The 14,074-nt window shown below is 41.6% G+C and overlaps 1 protein-coding gene across 1 annotated transcript; it reads left to right on the top strand.

The window, feature by feature from the left end:
- The first annotated feature begins 7,350 nt into the window (after positions 1-7,350).
- LOC112258172 (cystatin) lies at positions 7,351-10,097 on the top strand. Its single transcript, XM_024432355.2, has 3 exons — positions 7,351-7,666; positions 9,092-9,202; positions 9,761-10,097. The coding sequence occupies exons 1-3, from the start codon at positions 7,460-7,462 to the stop codon at positions 9,839-9,841; spliced, it is 399 nt and encodes a 132-aa protein (XP_024288123.1). The 5' UTR covers positions 7,351-7,459; the 3' UTR covers positions 9,842-10,097.
- Positions 10,098-14,074: the final 3,977 nt, after the last annotated feature.

Here is a 14,074-nt window from a genome sequence, read left to right as displayed (position 1 = left end):
TAATAAAATAACAGTAACAAGTCTATATGCAGGGGGTACCGGTACCGAATCAGTGTGCGGGGGTACAGGTTAGTTGAGGTAATTTGTACATGTAGGTAGAGGTGAAGTGACTATGGATAGATAATAAACAGCGAGTAGCAGCAGTGTACAAAATAAATGGGGGGTCAAATGTAAATAGTCCGGTGGCCATTTGATGAATTGTTCAGCAGTCTTATGGCTTGGGGTTTTAGTCCTAGACTTAGCACTCCGGTACCGCTTGCCGTGCAGTAGCAGAGAACTTGGGTGACTGAAGTCTCTGAAAATTGATTGGGCTTTCTTCTGACACCACCTATTATATAGGTCCTGGATGGCAGGAGCTTGGCCCCAGTGATGTACTGGGCCGTATGCACTACCCTCTGTAGATCCTTAAGGTCAGATGCCGAGCAGTTGCCATACCAGGCAGTGATGCAACTGATCAGGATGCTCTCGATGGTGCAGCTGTAGAACATTTTTGTAGAATCTGGGGACCCATGCCAAATCGTTTCAGTCTCCTGAGGGGGAAAATGTTTTGTTGTGCCCTTTTCACGACTGTCTTGGTGTGTTTGGACTATGAAAGTTTGTTGGTGATGTGGACACCAAGGAACTTGAAACTGTCACGACTCCCGCCGAAGTCGGCTCCTCTCCTTGTTCGGGCGGCGCTCAGCGGTCGTCGTCACCGGTCTTCTAGTCAACGCCGCTCCACCTTTCATTTCCCATTTGTTTTGTCTTGTTTTTCCGTACACCTATTTTACATCCCCTCACTACTCTACGTGTATATTATCCTCTGTCCCCCCCTATGTCTGTGTGTGTAATTGTTTGTTACGTATCATGGGTGACGCTTCATGATGGTTTTCCGCTGAGTCTTGTTTGGAACCAGTGGTATTGTATGCTGTACATTATTTGTGTGACGAGTGAGCTATTTGCTTTTGCCTTTGGCGGGAGTGTCATTACGCAGTTGCGTCTGACTGTTTTCCTTCTGCCAAATAAAGTGTGCCTGTTCACTTATCTCTGCTCTCCTGCATCTGACTTCAGTTAACCAGTTGTGCACACCGTTGACAGAAACTCTCCACCTGCTCCACTACAGACCCGTCGACGTTAACGAGGGCCTGTTCGGCCCGACTTTTCCTGTAGTACACAATCAGCTCCGTTTTCTTGCTCACATTGAGGGAGAGGTTATTGTCCTGGCACCATGCAGACAGTTTTCTGACCTACTTCCTATAGGCTGTCTCATTGCTGTCGGTGATCAGGCCTACCACTGTTGTGTCAATGAACAGCATTCTCACATAGGTGTTCCTTTTGTCCAGGTGGGAAAGGGCAGTGTGGAGTGTGATTGAGATTGCGTCTTCTGTGGATCTGTTGGGGCGGTATGCAAATTGGAGTGGGTCTAGGGTATCCGGGAGGATGCTATTGATGTGAGCCATGACCAGCCTTTCAAAGCACTTCCTGGCTACAGACATGAGTGCTACAGGGCAATAATAATTTAGGCAGCTTACCTTCGCTTCCTTGGGCACAGGGACTATGGTGGTCTGCTTGAAACATGTAGGTATTACAGTCTCGGTCAGGGAGAGGTTGAAAATGTCACATCTGTTCCCACTATGCCCTCTGGTGTCCATCCGGTTTTGTCATAACCTTCTGTCTGTCTGTCTGTCTGTGTGGTTGGAGACAGGTGTGCTGGAGTCAGAGCAAATCCCTACCAGCTGCATATCGTCCCATAATCAAGACATCTACATAAACTCATTCCTGCCATTTCCACGCTGCCACGTAATCTCTGATCAGTCAGTAATGATTCTAGCCTTTTGTCTTAGCTCAAGATCCTGGTAGCTCTACAGTGCTTGTTCCCTGTCTTACATCATTTTTGTCCTCTCCTTAAAGTACTGATCTGTCTCCGGCTCCTGTCTCCTGTTCTACATCTCACCACCAACCTCCTTGCTCTGGATATTACTCACCACCATCACCTTGGATTCCCCTCAGGACCAGTTCCCCTGTTCCACGCTGTCAACTCCAACCTCACTCTACACTCCTCGTTATTGCAACTCATCTGAGCTGCCCCGGTTCTGCACTCCCCATTTTCTGTGTTCAATAAACATTTTGTGCATTCATCCCGGTTTCCTCTGCTGAGTCCGCTCTTGGGTGTCCCCCCCCCCTTCGCTCATCATAACAGAAAATGTCTGTGAAGACACTTGTCAGTTGGTCCGCGCATGCTTTCAGTACACGTCCTGGTAATCCGTCTGGCCGCGCGGCTTTGTGAATGTTGACCTGTTTAAAGGTCTTGCTCACGTTGACTACCGAGACCATTATCACACAGTCGACCAGAACAGCTGGTGCTCTCGTGCATGCTTCAGTGTTGCTTGCCTCGAAACGAGCGTAAAAGGCATTTTTCTCTCGTCTGGTATGCTCGCGGCTGGGTTTTCCTTTGTAGTCCGTAATAGTTTTTCAAGCCCTGCCACATCCGACGAGTGCCAGAGCCGATGTAGTAGGATTCAATCTTAATCCTGTATTGACACTTTGCTTGTTTGACGGTTCGTCGGAGGGCATAGCGGGATTTCTTATAAGCGTCTGGATTAGTGTCCCGTTCTTTGAAAGCGGCAGCTCTAGCCTTTAGCTCGATGCGGATGTTGCCTGTAATCCATGGCTTCTGATTGGGATATGTACGTACGGTCACTGTGGACGACGTAGTCAATGCACTTATTGATGAAGCCGGTGACTGAGGTGGTATACTCCTCAATGCCATTGGATGAATCCCGGAACATATTCCAGTCTGTGCTAGCAAAACAGTCCTGTAGCATCTGCCTGGGTAATAGCATCTGAATTTTACAATTCCATTGGTGAGCAGGGTCTCGTGACATTTCATTAGTGTTTTTCAATTATGTATTTAGCTGTACAACCAGGCAAACAAGACTGGGTAAGCCAGTCGGCAGGTGAGTATTGAGACAGTAACCAAAAGGTTACTAGATCGAATCCCGAGCTGACAAGGTACAAACTTCTCATTCTGCCCCAGAACAAGGCAGTTAACCCACTGTTCCTAGGCGGTAATTGTAAATAAGAATTTGTTCTTACAGTTTTTCTCAGTCACTTTGGTGCATTTCTTAGATCAAAAGTGCAATTCTTGATACTACTTGTACAAATTCCAAATCATCTAGTCACTTGTGCACATCATTAAAGCAATTTCTTATTCCTTTGAACAAATTGCAATTGATAATGTACAAGTGTCCGCTTTTTTCCACATGATCAATTGCTCATGTCATGTTGATCAAAATATAATAGATGGTTCTCTGTTGAATAGTCTTACCCCTCAAAACATCTAGGCATTAGTTCCTTGCATAAGCCATTACATGCTAAATTGTTGAACTATTTGTCATAAACTGTCAAGCATAGTTTTACACATTTCTATTAGACCTTTTGTACAAAAACGTGAATTGATGAATCGTGCAATTGACCCTCACTCATGAAGGAATGTAAAGTGTTAGTTCAACCAACAATCAACCAGTTGTCTAAATTGCTCAAAGTTGCATCTCATGAAGAATCAATTGGCAAGCATATATAGACAGACCACAACACAGAGTTGCAATTTTCCAATAATGGATGGACCAGGAAACGAACAGGGTCAACAGCCAAGAGGAGGAAGAAGAGGAGCAAGGATGCGTGGTGGAAGGCAAAACAGAGGAAGAGGCAGAAGAGGACATAGGCGCATAGCTGATGACATAAGGGCCACTATTGTAGACCATGTTGTCAATCATGGCCTTACAATGGCTGAGGCGGGTCGAAGGGTGCAGCCGAATATTGGGAGATCAACCGTGTCCTCAACAGTTCAAACGTTTCGAAGAGAGAACAGGTATGTCCACCAATGTACACTGCACTGTTACTGTATATAAGCAGTATACTGTATACTTCCTACAATGCTTCATATTACAGTAGTCCACTTGTATTTCACAGCATACAGAAATATACTCTATACAGATACATACTGCACCTTACATGCACAACCTGTATGTTTTCCAGTAAAATGTGTGTTCGCATAGTTTTTGTCTGAAAGTGTGATGCATCACTGCATTTTTCCCCACATAGGACTGCAAGATTACCTCAAACCGGTGGCAGAGGACGCCTTTTCACACCTCAACAGGAGGAGGCTATTTGCACCATGGTCCGAGTAAACAATGCCATGAGACTCAGGGAAATACAAAGGACCATTATAGAAGACAACGATGTCTTTGAAAACATCCATACGGTTAGCATCTCAACCATCGACAGGGTGCTGCATAGAAACCAGATGAGTATGAAACAGCTGTACCGTGTACCATTCCAAAGGAATGAGGACAGAGTTAAGGAGCTACGGTACCAGTATGTACAGGTAAAACATGTATCTATGTAACTACTTTACAGCAACATTTTATAGTGATACATAGTACAGTAAGCATAAACTGCACACATTTCCATTGCTGTGGAAGGAACATGCAATATATGTACATTTTATGTCACTCTTCCTTACCAAAACAAATTCAACTGTGTGTTCTGGGATATACAGTGCCTTGCGAAAGTATTCGGCCCCCTTGAACATTGCGACCTTTTGCCACATTTCAGGCTTCAAACATAAAGATATAAAACTGTATTTTTTAATGAAGAATCAACAACAAGTGGGACACAATCATGAAGTGGAACGACATTTATTGGATATTTCAAACTTTTTTTAACAAATCAAAAACTGAAAAATTGGGCGTGCAAAATTATTCAGCCCCTTTACTTTCAGTGCAGCAAACTCTCTCCAGAAGTTCAGTGAGGATATCTGAATGATCCAATGTTGACCTAAATGACTAATGACGATAAATACAATCCACCTGTGTGTAATCAAGTCTCCATATAAATGCACCTGCACTGTGATAGTCTCAGAGGTCCGTTAAAAGCGCAGAGAGCATCATGAAGAACAAGGAACACACCAGGCAGGTCCGAGATACTGTTGTGAAGAAGTTTAAAGCCGGATTTGGATACAAAAAGATTTCCCAAGCTTTAAACATCCCAAGGAGCACTGTGCAAGCGATAATATTGAAATGGAAGGAGTATCAGACCACTGCAAATCTACCAAGACCTGGCCGTCCCTCTAAACTTTCAGCTCATACAAGGAGAAGACTGATCAGAGATGCAGCCAAGAGGCCCATGATCACTCTGGATGAACTGCAGAGATCTACAGCTGAGGTGGGAGACTCTGTCCATAGGACAACAATCAGTCGTATATTGCACAAATCTGGCCTTTATGGAAGAGTGGCAAGAAGAAAGCCATTTCTTAAAGATATCCATAAAAAGTGTTGTTTAAAGTTAGCCACAAGCCACCTGGGAGACACACCAGACATGTGGAAGAAGGTGCTCTGGTCAGATGAAACCAAAATTGAACTTTTTGGCAACAATGCAAAACGTTATGTTTGGCGTAAAAGCAACCCAGCTCATCACCCTGAACACACCATACCCACTGTCAAACATGGCGGTGGCAGCATCATGGTTTGGGCCTGCTTTTCTTCAGCAGGGACAGGGAAGATGGTTAAAATTGATGTGAAGATGGATGGAGCCAAATACAGGACCATTCTGGAAGAAAACCTGATGGAGTCTGCAAAAGACCTGAGACTGGGATGGAGATTTGTCTTCCAACAAGACAATGATCCAAAACATAAAGCAACATCTACAATGGAATGGTTCAAAAATAAACATATCCAGGTGTTAGAATGGCCAAGTCAAAGTCCAGACCTGAATCCAATCGAGAATCTGTGGAAAGAACTGAAAACTGCTGTTCACAAATGCTCTCCATCCAACCTCACTGAGCTCGAGCTGTATTGCAAGGAGGAATGGGGAAAAAATTTCAGTCTCTCGATGTGCAAAACTGATAGAGACATACCCCAAGCGACTTACAGCTGTAATCGCAGCAAAAGGTGGCGCTACAAAGTATTAACTTAAGGGGGCTGAATAATTTTGCACGCCCAATTTTTCAGTTTTTGATTTGTTAAAAAGTTTGAAATATCCAATAAATGTCGTTCCACTTGTGTCCCATGATTGTGATTCTTCCAAAAAATACAGTTTTATATCTTTATGTTTGAAGCCTGATTCTTCAAAAAAAAGGTGGCCGAATACTTTCGCACAGTTTTGGATATCTTTATGTTTGAAGCCTGAAATGTGGTAAAGCTACTGTCCAGTCAAAGTTCAAGGTGGCCGAATGGTGTCCTAACCCATATCCCCCTTATAGGGCCATACAACACCCAGCATCTACTCAACTTTTTTGAGACTCTCTACAAGGCTCTCATCCCTGATGATGAGAGGGGTCTGTTTAGAGAGGATTTGCCAAAGTATGTGGTCATTTGTGATAATGTGAGTTTCCCTCGATCAAACATCATAAGGCAATGGTTTGTGACCCACCCGAGGATGCTCATAGAATTCCTCCCACCTTATTCACCATTCCTTAACCTAATTGAGGAGTTATTTTCAGCATGGAGGTGGAAGGTGTACGATCGTCAGCCACACACACAGATGACCCTGCTGGCTGCAATGGATGCAGCATGTGAGGACATCACAGTAGACGCCTGCAGGGGATGGATAAGGCATTCCAAAAGATTCTTTCCACGTTGCATTGGAAGGGAAAATATCCGGTGTGATGTGGATGAGAATATGTGGGCCAACAGACAGGAAAGTCTGGATGTGTAGAGACAGCACAACAGTGCTGCGGGCAAAGTTGTGCCTTAGGGGTGGTTTCCTGTGTTTCTTTCTAATTTCATTTTTTTCCTTTGTGCCCCTTGGGTTGTCCAGTCTCTTTCAATCAATAACCCACATACAGTAATATGTAAATAGTACTGTTGAAATTGATATATGCAATAGAAGTGCAGCCTTGTGCATTTTCAATACAGTAACTGTCATCCAAACTGTAGCCTAAGTTTACATCAGGTAATACTGTCAAAGTACACAGTTACATTGACAACATGCCTAAACATTTTGACGACCTTGTTCGTGAACAATGACTCAATGACTTATCATTCTGATGACACTGACATGATCATGAATATTTACTTCTGAGAGATGTACTAAGGATTTTTAGTGACTGACTAGCTTTAGAAACATATCTATTGTATATTGCAGTTTGTACAAATTGTTCTGAGAAATGCACTTATTATTTTGCACATGTTAGGGATGTGAAAAATGCACCAAAGGGACTGAGAAACTGTAACTGACTTGCCTGGTTTAAAACATTTTGTAAATATCTGTTCTGCAAAACAAACGCACTTAATACGTGTAAACTTTTGGGTCCTCCTCTTTAGGTTTTGGGTTGAAGTGATTGGTGGAATCAAGATCAAGCCCCACTCTCAGCAAGCAGGCAGTGACGTCACCGTGTTTATATAACAGCCGTCTGAGGCAAGGATTTGTTTGTTTAATACGATTGGAGTGACGATTAAAAAAGATATCAAACGGGAAAATGATCATGGAATGGAAGATCGTCGTTCCTTTGCTCGCCGTGGCCTTTACCGTGGCGAACGCCGGTTTGATCGGAGGCCCCATGGACGCAAATATGAACGACCAAGGAACGAGAGACGCCCTGCAGTTCGCGGTGGTCGAACACAACAAGAAAACAAACGACATGTTTGTCAGGCAGGTGGCCAAGGTTGTCAATGCACAGAAACAGGTCAGATCCTTTTCCATGTATTAGTTCACGACAAGATCATTTTGTTAGTTTGTGTAGTCTACCCAGTGAGCAAAATGACGTAGAAAATACGTATTTTCTCACTAATGTATGTTCAAAATGCGTCTTTTGTGGATGTTTGTAGTATGGGTGGAATTTATTATTATAATAAATTTGCCAATCTGTCACATGCATTTATGTAAGCTTTTTAAATGAGCTTTAAAGATGTCAGCGACGTTGAAAAAAATAAACCAACTACAATAACATTCATTGTAACGGTTATAGAAATGTTTCTTGTTATGACTGATATATTTTTGTATCTACATTAGTTGAATGCACTGACTAAGTCGTTCTGGACAAGCTGAACGACCTAAAAGTTATTAAAAATATATATATTAAAAAAAACGAACAAGGCATGCTGGATATTATTCTAATAAAAGTCGCCAACAAACAAGTACCAATTTGGTTAGTCCGGCTAAAACCAAATCTGAAAGAATCATGGACGTCAAGGCTGTTTCACAAGTTTGAACAGTATTATGACACAGTACTATTCAGAGTACAGTACAATATAGTTTAATTCCGTAGAGTACAATATGGTACATTCTACAGTACTCAACTATACCTCATTTTCTGTGCTGTGCTGCGCTCTTCTGTACTGTGCTGTGAAACATAGACGCCTATGATTGGGACAAGTCAAGGCAGGACCAAATCTTAACCAAACATAGACGCCCAAAAGACCTCAGGCGCCAATCCATGCTTATTGTGTTTGCTCATGTTTCATTCCTCAAGTGAAATGGTTTTAGTAATTTAACTAAATCGCTCTGGATAAGAGCACCTGCTGAATGACTGAAAATGGGAATGGGTCTTATTGTCAGGAAGTTCATCAGATTAACACAAGCGTACCACCACATTGAAAGCTCAATGATTCTGTGTTTATATGCCAATTTCCCAACCCCTCTGGATCAATGCACATTTGCCATTATGCAGAGAACTATTCATTTCTAAACCAGGCGGGCAGCTGCGCTAATTTGAGAACACCGCATAGAATGCGGAAGGGAATTGGATTCTGTTTTTTCCATTTCAATTGTTTATCATCCGTGCATGATAGGGAGAAGACCAATCTAGAATTAGGCCAAAATGCTGTTTATCACCTCTGTTGGTTGACCTCACAGCCTAACATGGTCAGAGTGCCAATCTGTTTTTGCTTTAATGTACTGTGTTTTGCATGACAGTTCTGACAGGATTTGGCAAAAGAGCAGAAACAGAATGTCACCCTGGCCTAATCTAACATGACATGTACAATCAATAAAACTTTCAAAATTACTTTGAAAGCAGGTGTGATTTCTGTATATGTGAATGATATGATCCCATAAAATGATGGCCATGATTTAAAAAGATTGTTTGTGTAACCCACCCTCTTGCCTATAGGTGGTATCTGGGATGAAGTACATCTTCACAGTGCAGATGGGCAGGACCCCATGCAAGAAGGGAGGTGTTGAGAAGGTCTGCTCCGTGCACAAGGACCCACAGATGGCTGTGGTAAGGACCACTAGGGCCTAGACTAGCCTGTTCCCAGATCGGTTTGTCCTCAACCAGTGCCAGTCGGATCAGAGCTTCCTATATGTCTGGCTTATGACTGGTCCATAGATTGTTTGCAACATGTTACAAACAGTCATAGCACATTGGTAACTAAGAGTTTAGACAACCGTTGATAAACAAATTAAAATTTGCTCAGTTCAGTTATTGCTATACACTGAGTATACAAAACATTAAGAACACCTGCTCTTTCCTTGACAGACTGACCAGGTGAAAGCTATGTTCCCTAACTGATGTCACTTGTTAAATCCACTTCATTCAGTCCATGCCCTAATGAATTGAGGCTGTGTGTGCAGCCTTTGGCCATGTTCAAGAGCATAACAACTAATATATTGTGTGTAAATTGTGACTGATCTACAAATAATGAGTAGTTATTTATGACGCAAGTTGATTTGTATATCAGGCAGTCGGCTGCAATGTCGAACAAGTCCATTGTCAAGTGTTCTGCTTGCTAAAAGGTTGTGTTACTATGCCAACTCATGTTGCTTTCTGTCTCCTCAGCCCTACAAGTGCACCTTCGAGGTGTGGAGCCGCCCCTGGATGAGCGATATCCGGATGGTCAAGAACCAGTGTGAAAGTTAAGACCCATTGAAGAGAACTTCAATCAATGTCTAGTCTACCCAATAACTACTATTATCTAGTACTAGTGTTATTTGTTAGTCTTACCAATGCAGTTCAACCTCCTTGTCTAGGATGTATTCAGAGAATCCCACTAATAAAAGATGTTCAAACGTATTGCATGCCCACACTAATATAAGCACTTAATGCAAACATTGCTGTCTTAAGAATGTAGTATTAAAATGATGCAACAGTTTAAATAAATGTTTTGGGATGTTTACATGTGGTTATTTGCTTCATTTAGTTGCCATATGCCCAAACCTCTCCTTTACAAAGTAAGTTCTATATGTTTTCTTTTCACATGATTGTGTCCAAAGTTGAGAAATACAGCTGCCAGTCACACGCCCAATGAGTCACAGAACCCAGTACGTGACAGATAAATGTAATAAGACAGATGGGCTGGTCTGTTTTTAGTCCAGTGGGCCTGTCACTTTTTTTTATGTTGTGAATAATTGTCATTATCTGCCTAATGGGTGGCCTGTGTTTGAAATGTCAGGGCCGGTTTCTGGTACCAGTCCGCCCTGTGACGCAGCATACCTATTGTATATCACAGCATTTTTAAAAATTGATAATAGGTATGAGACAAGGGACTACTAAAAACAAGGTGTATCATAAGGGATTATTGGCTATTTATACTTTATTATAAGCTGGGTTGTTCAAGCCCTGAATGCTGATTGGCTGAATGTCATGGTATATCATTGTATACCACAGATATGACAAAACATACATTTTTACAGCCCTAATTACATTGGTAACTGGTTTATAAAAGCAATAAGATACCTTTGGGGTTTGTGGTATATTGCACCTAAAGGATTTTGACCATGAGAAACAAGATTCTCTGGTCTGATGAAACCAAGATTGAACTCTTTGGCCTGCAAAGAGTCACGTCTGGAGGAAACCTGGCACCAGCCTTACGGTGAAGCATGGTGGTGGCAGCAAAATGCTGTGGGGATTTTTTTTTTTTTTTAGACCAGTCAGGACTGAGTTGTAAGATGTACGAGGGAAAGATGAACTGCGCAAAGTACAGAGTTCCTTGATGAAAACCTGTTCCAGAGTGCTCAGGGCCTCAGACTGGGGCAAAAGTTCACCTTCCAACAGGACAACGACCCTAAGCACAGAACCAAGACAACGCAGTATCTGAACCCGATCGAACATCTCTGGAGAGACCTGAAAATAGCTGTGCAGCAACACTCACCATCCAACCGGGCAGAGCTTGTGTGTATCTGCATAGAAAATGGTAGAAACTCCCTAAATACAGGTGTGCCAAGCTTGTATCGTCATACACAAGAAGACTCGAGGCAGTAATCGCTGTCAAAGGTGCTTCAACAAAGTACTCACTAAAGAGTCTGAATACTTATGTAAATAGGATATTTCCGTTTTTACTTTGATTAATTTGCAAAAATATCTAAACCTGTTTTTGCTTTGTCCAATATGGTATATTGTGTATTGATTGAGGGGGGACGACAATTTAATCCATTTTATAATAAGGCTGTAACGTAACAAAATGTGGAAAAGGTCTGGGTCTGAATACTTTCCAAATGCACGAAAGCACAGCTAAGGGCTGTACCCAGGCAATCCTCATTGTGTCGTGCGTAAGAACAGCCCTTAGCTGTGGTATACACCCACATTTGCGGGAAAATATTGAAGCATTTGAGAAACTTTTTCTCATTCCAGTCTCGACAGCAGTGTTGAATAACTGCGGCGTTACTGATGTGTTAACTGGTGGGAAAAGTACCCATTTGCCATACTTGAGTATGAATAAAAATACCTAAATAGAAAATGACTCCAATAAAACACCACATCAAGTGACAGTATTTGGTTTTAAATATACCTAAGTATCAAAGGTAAATGTAATTGATAAAATATATTTTAAGTATCAAAAGTGTAAATCATTTCAAATTCCTTAAATTACGCAAAGCAGTCCACATTTCTAGTTTTGTGTTATTTACAGATAGCCAGGGGCACAATCCAACACATTTACCAACAATGCATGTGTTTAGTGAGGCCGCCAGATCAGAGGCAGAAGGAATGACCAGGGATGTTCTCTTGATAAGTGTGTGAATTAGACCATTTTCCTGTCCTGCTAAGCATTCAAAATGTAATGAGTACTTTCTAGGTGTCAGGGAAAATGTATGGAGTAAAAACTACTTAATTTTGTTTAGGAATGTAGTGAAGTAAAGTTGTCAAAAATATAAATAGTAAAGTATTGATACCCCAAAAAACTACTTAAGCAGAACTTAAAAGTATTTTTACTTAAGCACATTACACCACTGGTTAATTGTCAGTGATAACTTCTGCTTGGCACGTCACTAAGATAGAGCTTGTCTTGGCTTCATAATACAAGACTACAGACATGTCCATGACTCAATACAATTAAAATCGTTATTTTTGTTGGTTAAATCATGGTTGCATGGCTTGCCATTCAAGAAAAGTAGGACAGGACAACAAAAAAGCACATTTTATGAAATGAATAGGCTTCTGATTAAAAAAATATATAAACACGTTTTATTTGATCTCAACATGAATAGACATGGATAGCGTAACAAATATGATGATTCTGCGTAGATTACATTTCACAATTATAATCGAGAAGCGCAATGACTGAACAGCCACTGGCTAACACTAATAATTGAACTGGTACCATGCGGCCCTGTATTGAGGGTCCTCAATAAAGCCCAGGTTGGTGTAGAGGTTGTAGGACAGTGTATTCTCCTCCTCAACAAAGCAGTACACTGGGAAACCCTGAGAATAGAGTCTCCTGGACATGCTGCTGACCAGGGCTTTGGCCAGGCCCTGTCCTCTGTTCCTATTGACAACATTCCTGGAGAAGGATAGGAACCACAGCTTTGGTAATTGTTTCCCAGGGGGAACATATAAAGCACCCCTTGGTACGGTTCAGGTGAGCCCTGTGTAGATGTTACATGCTCCGGGGTGTAGATCTAGGATCAGCTTCCCCTCCCACAATACTAACCTTAACCATTAGTTGGGGAAATGCAAGTAAGTGACTGATGTGTTTAATGTTCCTGTAGCCCTGCTAGTCCCCATCGAACTAAGTCAATGTGTGATTCGTTCAGGGAGGAGACCCTCAATTCAATGCCACTGTAGAGGAAAGAAAATGGATATGATTATACAGACACATAGTTGAAGGAAAATGATGTTGAATATAATAATAAACTACATTAATCAATCTGACTCCAATATAATGTGAATAGAAACAGGCCCTGTGTGTTTCTGAAGGAATCTAATTACATATACCTATAATGAACATGTTTCTATCTTGCACAGTTCTGCAAATATTAAGAGAATAGTTACAAATAACTAATCCTGGCGACCAATGTTTAAAGGTGGTAGCCAAGCATGTACTATGTGTCGCGTAAATAACAACTATCAATCGACCTACTAAACTATAAATGTCAATCAAATAATTACTCTAACACGAGGATTGCATTTACTCAATTCAACTAATAGGATGTATTAGCCATGAATGAATTAACACTACATTACAAAATAAAACCGAGTAAAAGACTATCAGCTAATTCAAAATAATCTTTAAGATAAAGAACTGTGTGTGGAGCGTGAACCTGAATAGCCAACAGTACACCTGCTCTCCCACTATGCCCACTCCACATAGTTCCCCTGGGAACGTCCCTCCCGGGAGAACGACACATAAGGTGTTTGACCCAATGATTTATATGTACATTAGATGACTAACATTGGCCGCTGTTTGGAAGCCACCGAGCCTCCATCTTATAAAACATATTTTGGAAGCTATAGAAATGCATTCATTCATTAATGTCTACATTTGTTTTTGCCACATATATTCTATTACATACACCTTAATTCATACATTTAAATTATACTAAACATTCAAATAAAACATTTAAAATATTTACGCCTTCTGGGGATTGCCAATATGGCCGACCGGTGGCTTCAAAGCTTTTAATTAGAAAATAAACTGAGTGTAAAAAACATAAAGAACATGTTCGTAATATTGAGTTGCACCTCATTTTTCCCCGGCGAATTGAGGCTGTTCTGAGGGCATAGACTACAATGTATCGAAAGCGGTCCAAAGGGATGCTGGCCCAAGTTGACTACAATGCTTCCAATAGTTGTATCAAGTTGGCTGGATGTTCTTTGGATGGTGGGCCATTCTTTATACACACAGGAAACTGTTGAGTGTGAAAAACCCAGCAGTGT

This window comes from Oncorhynchus tshawytscha, linkage group LG01 (assembly GCF_018296145.1).
Source record: "Oncorhynchus tshawytscha isolate Ot180627B linkage group LG01, Otsh_v2.0, whole genome shotgun sequence".
NCBI classification, from domain to species: Eukaryota; Metazoa; Chordata; class Actinopteri; order Salmoniformes; family Salmonidae; genus Oncorhynchus; species Oncorhynchus tshawytscha.
The sequence above is the reverse complement of the archived record's forward strand: the minus strand, read 5'-3'. Positions and strand labels throughout refer to the sequence as shown.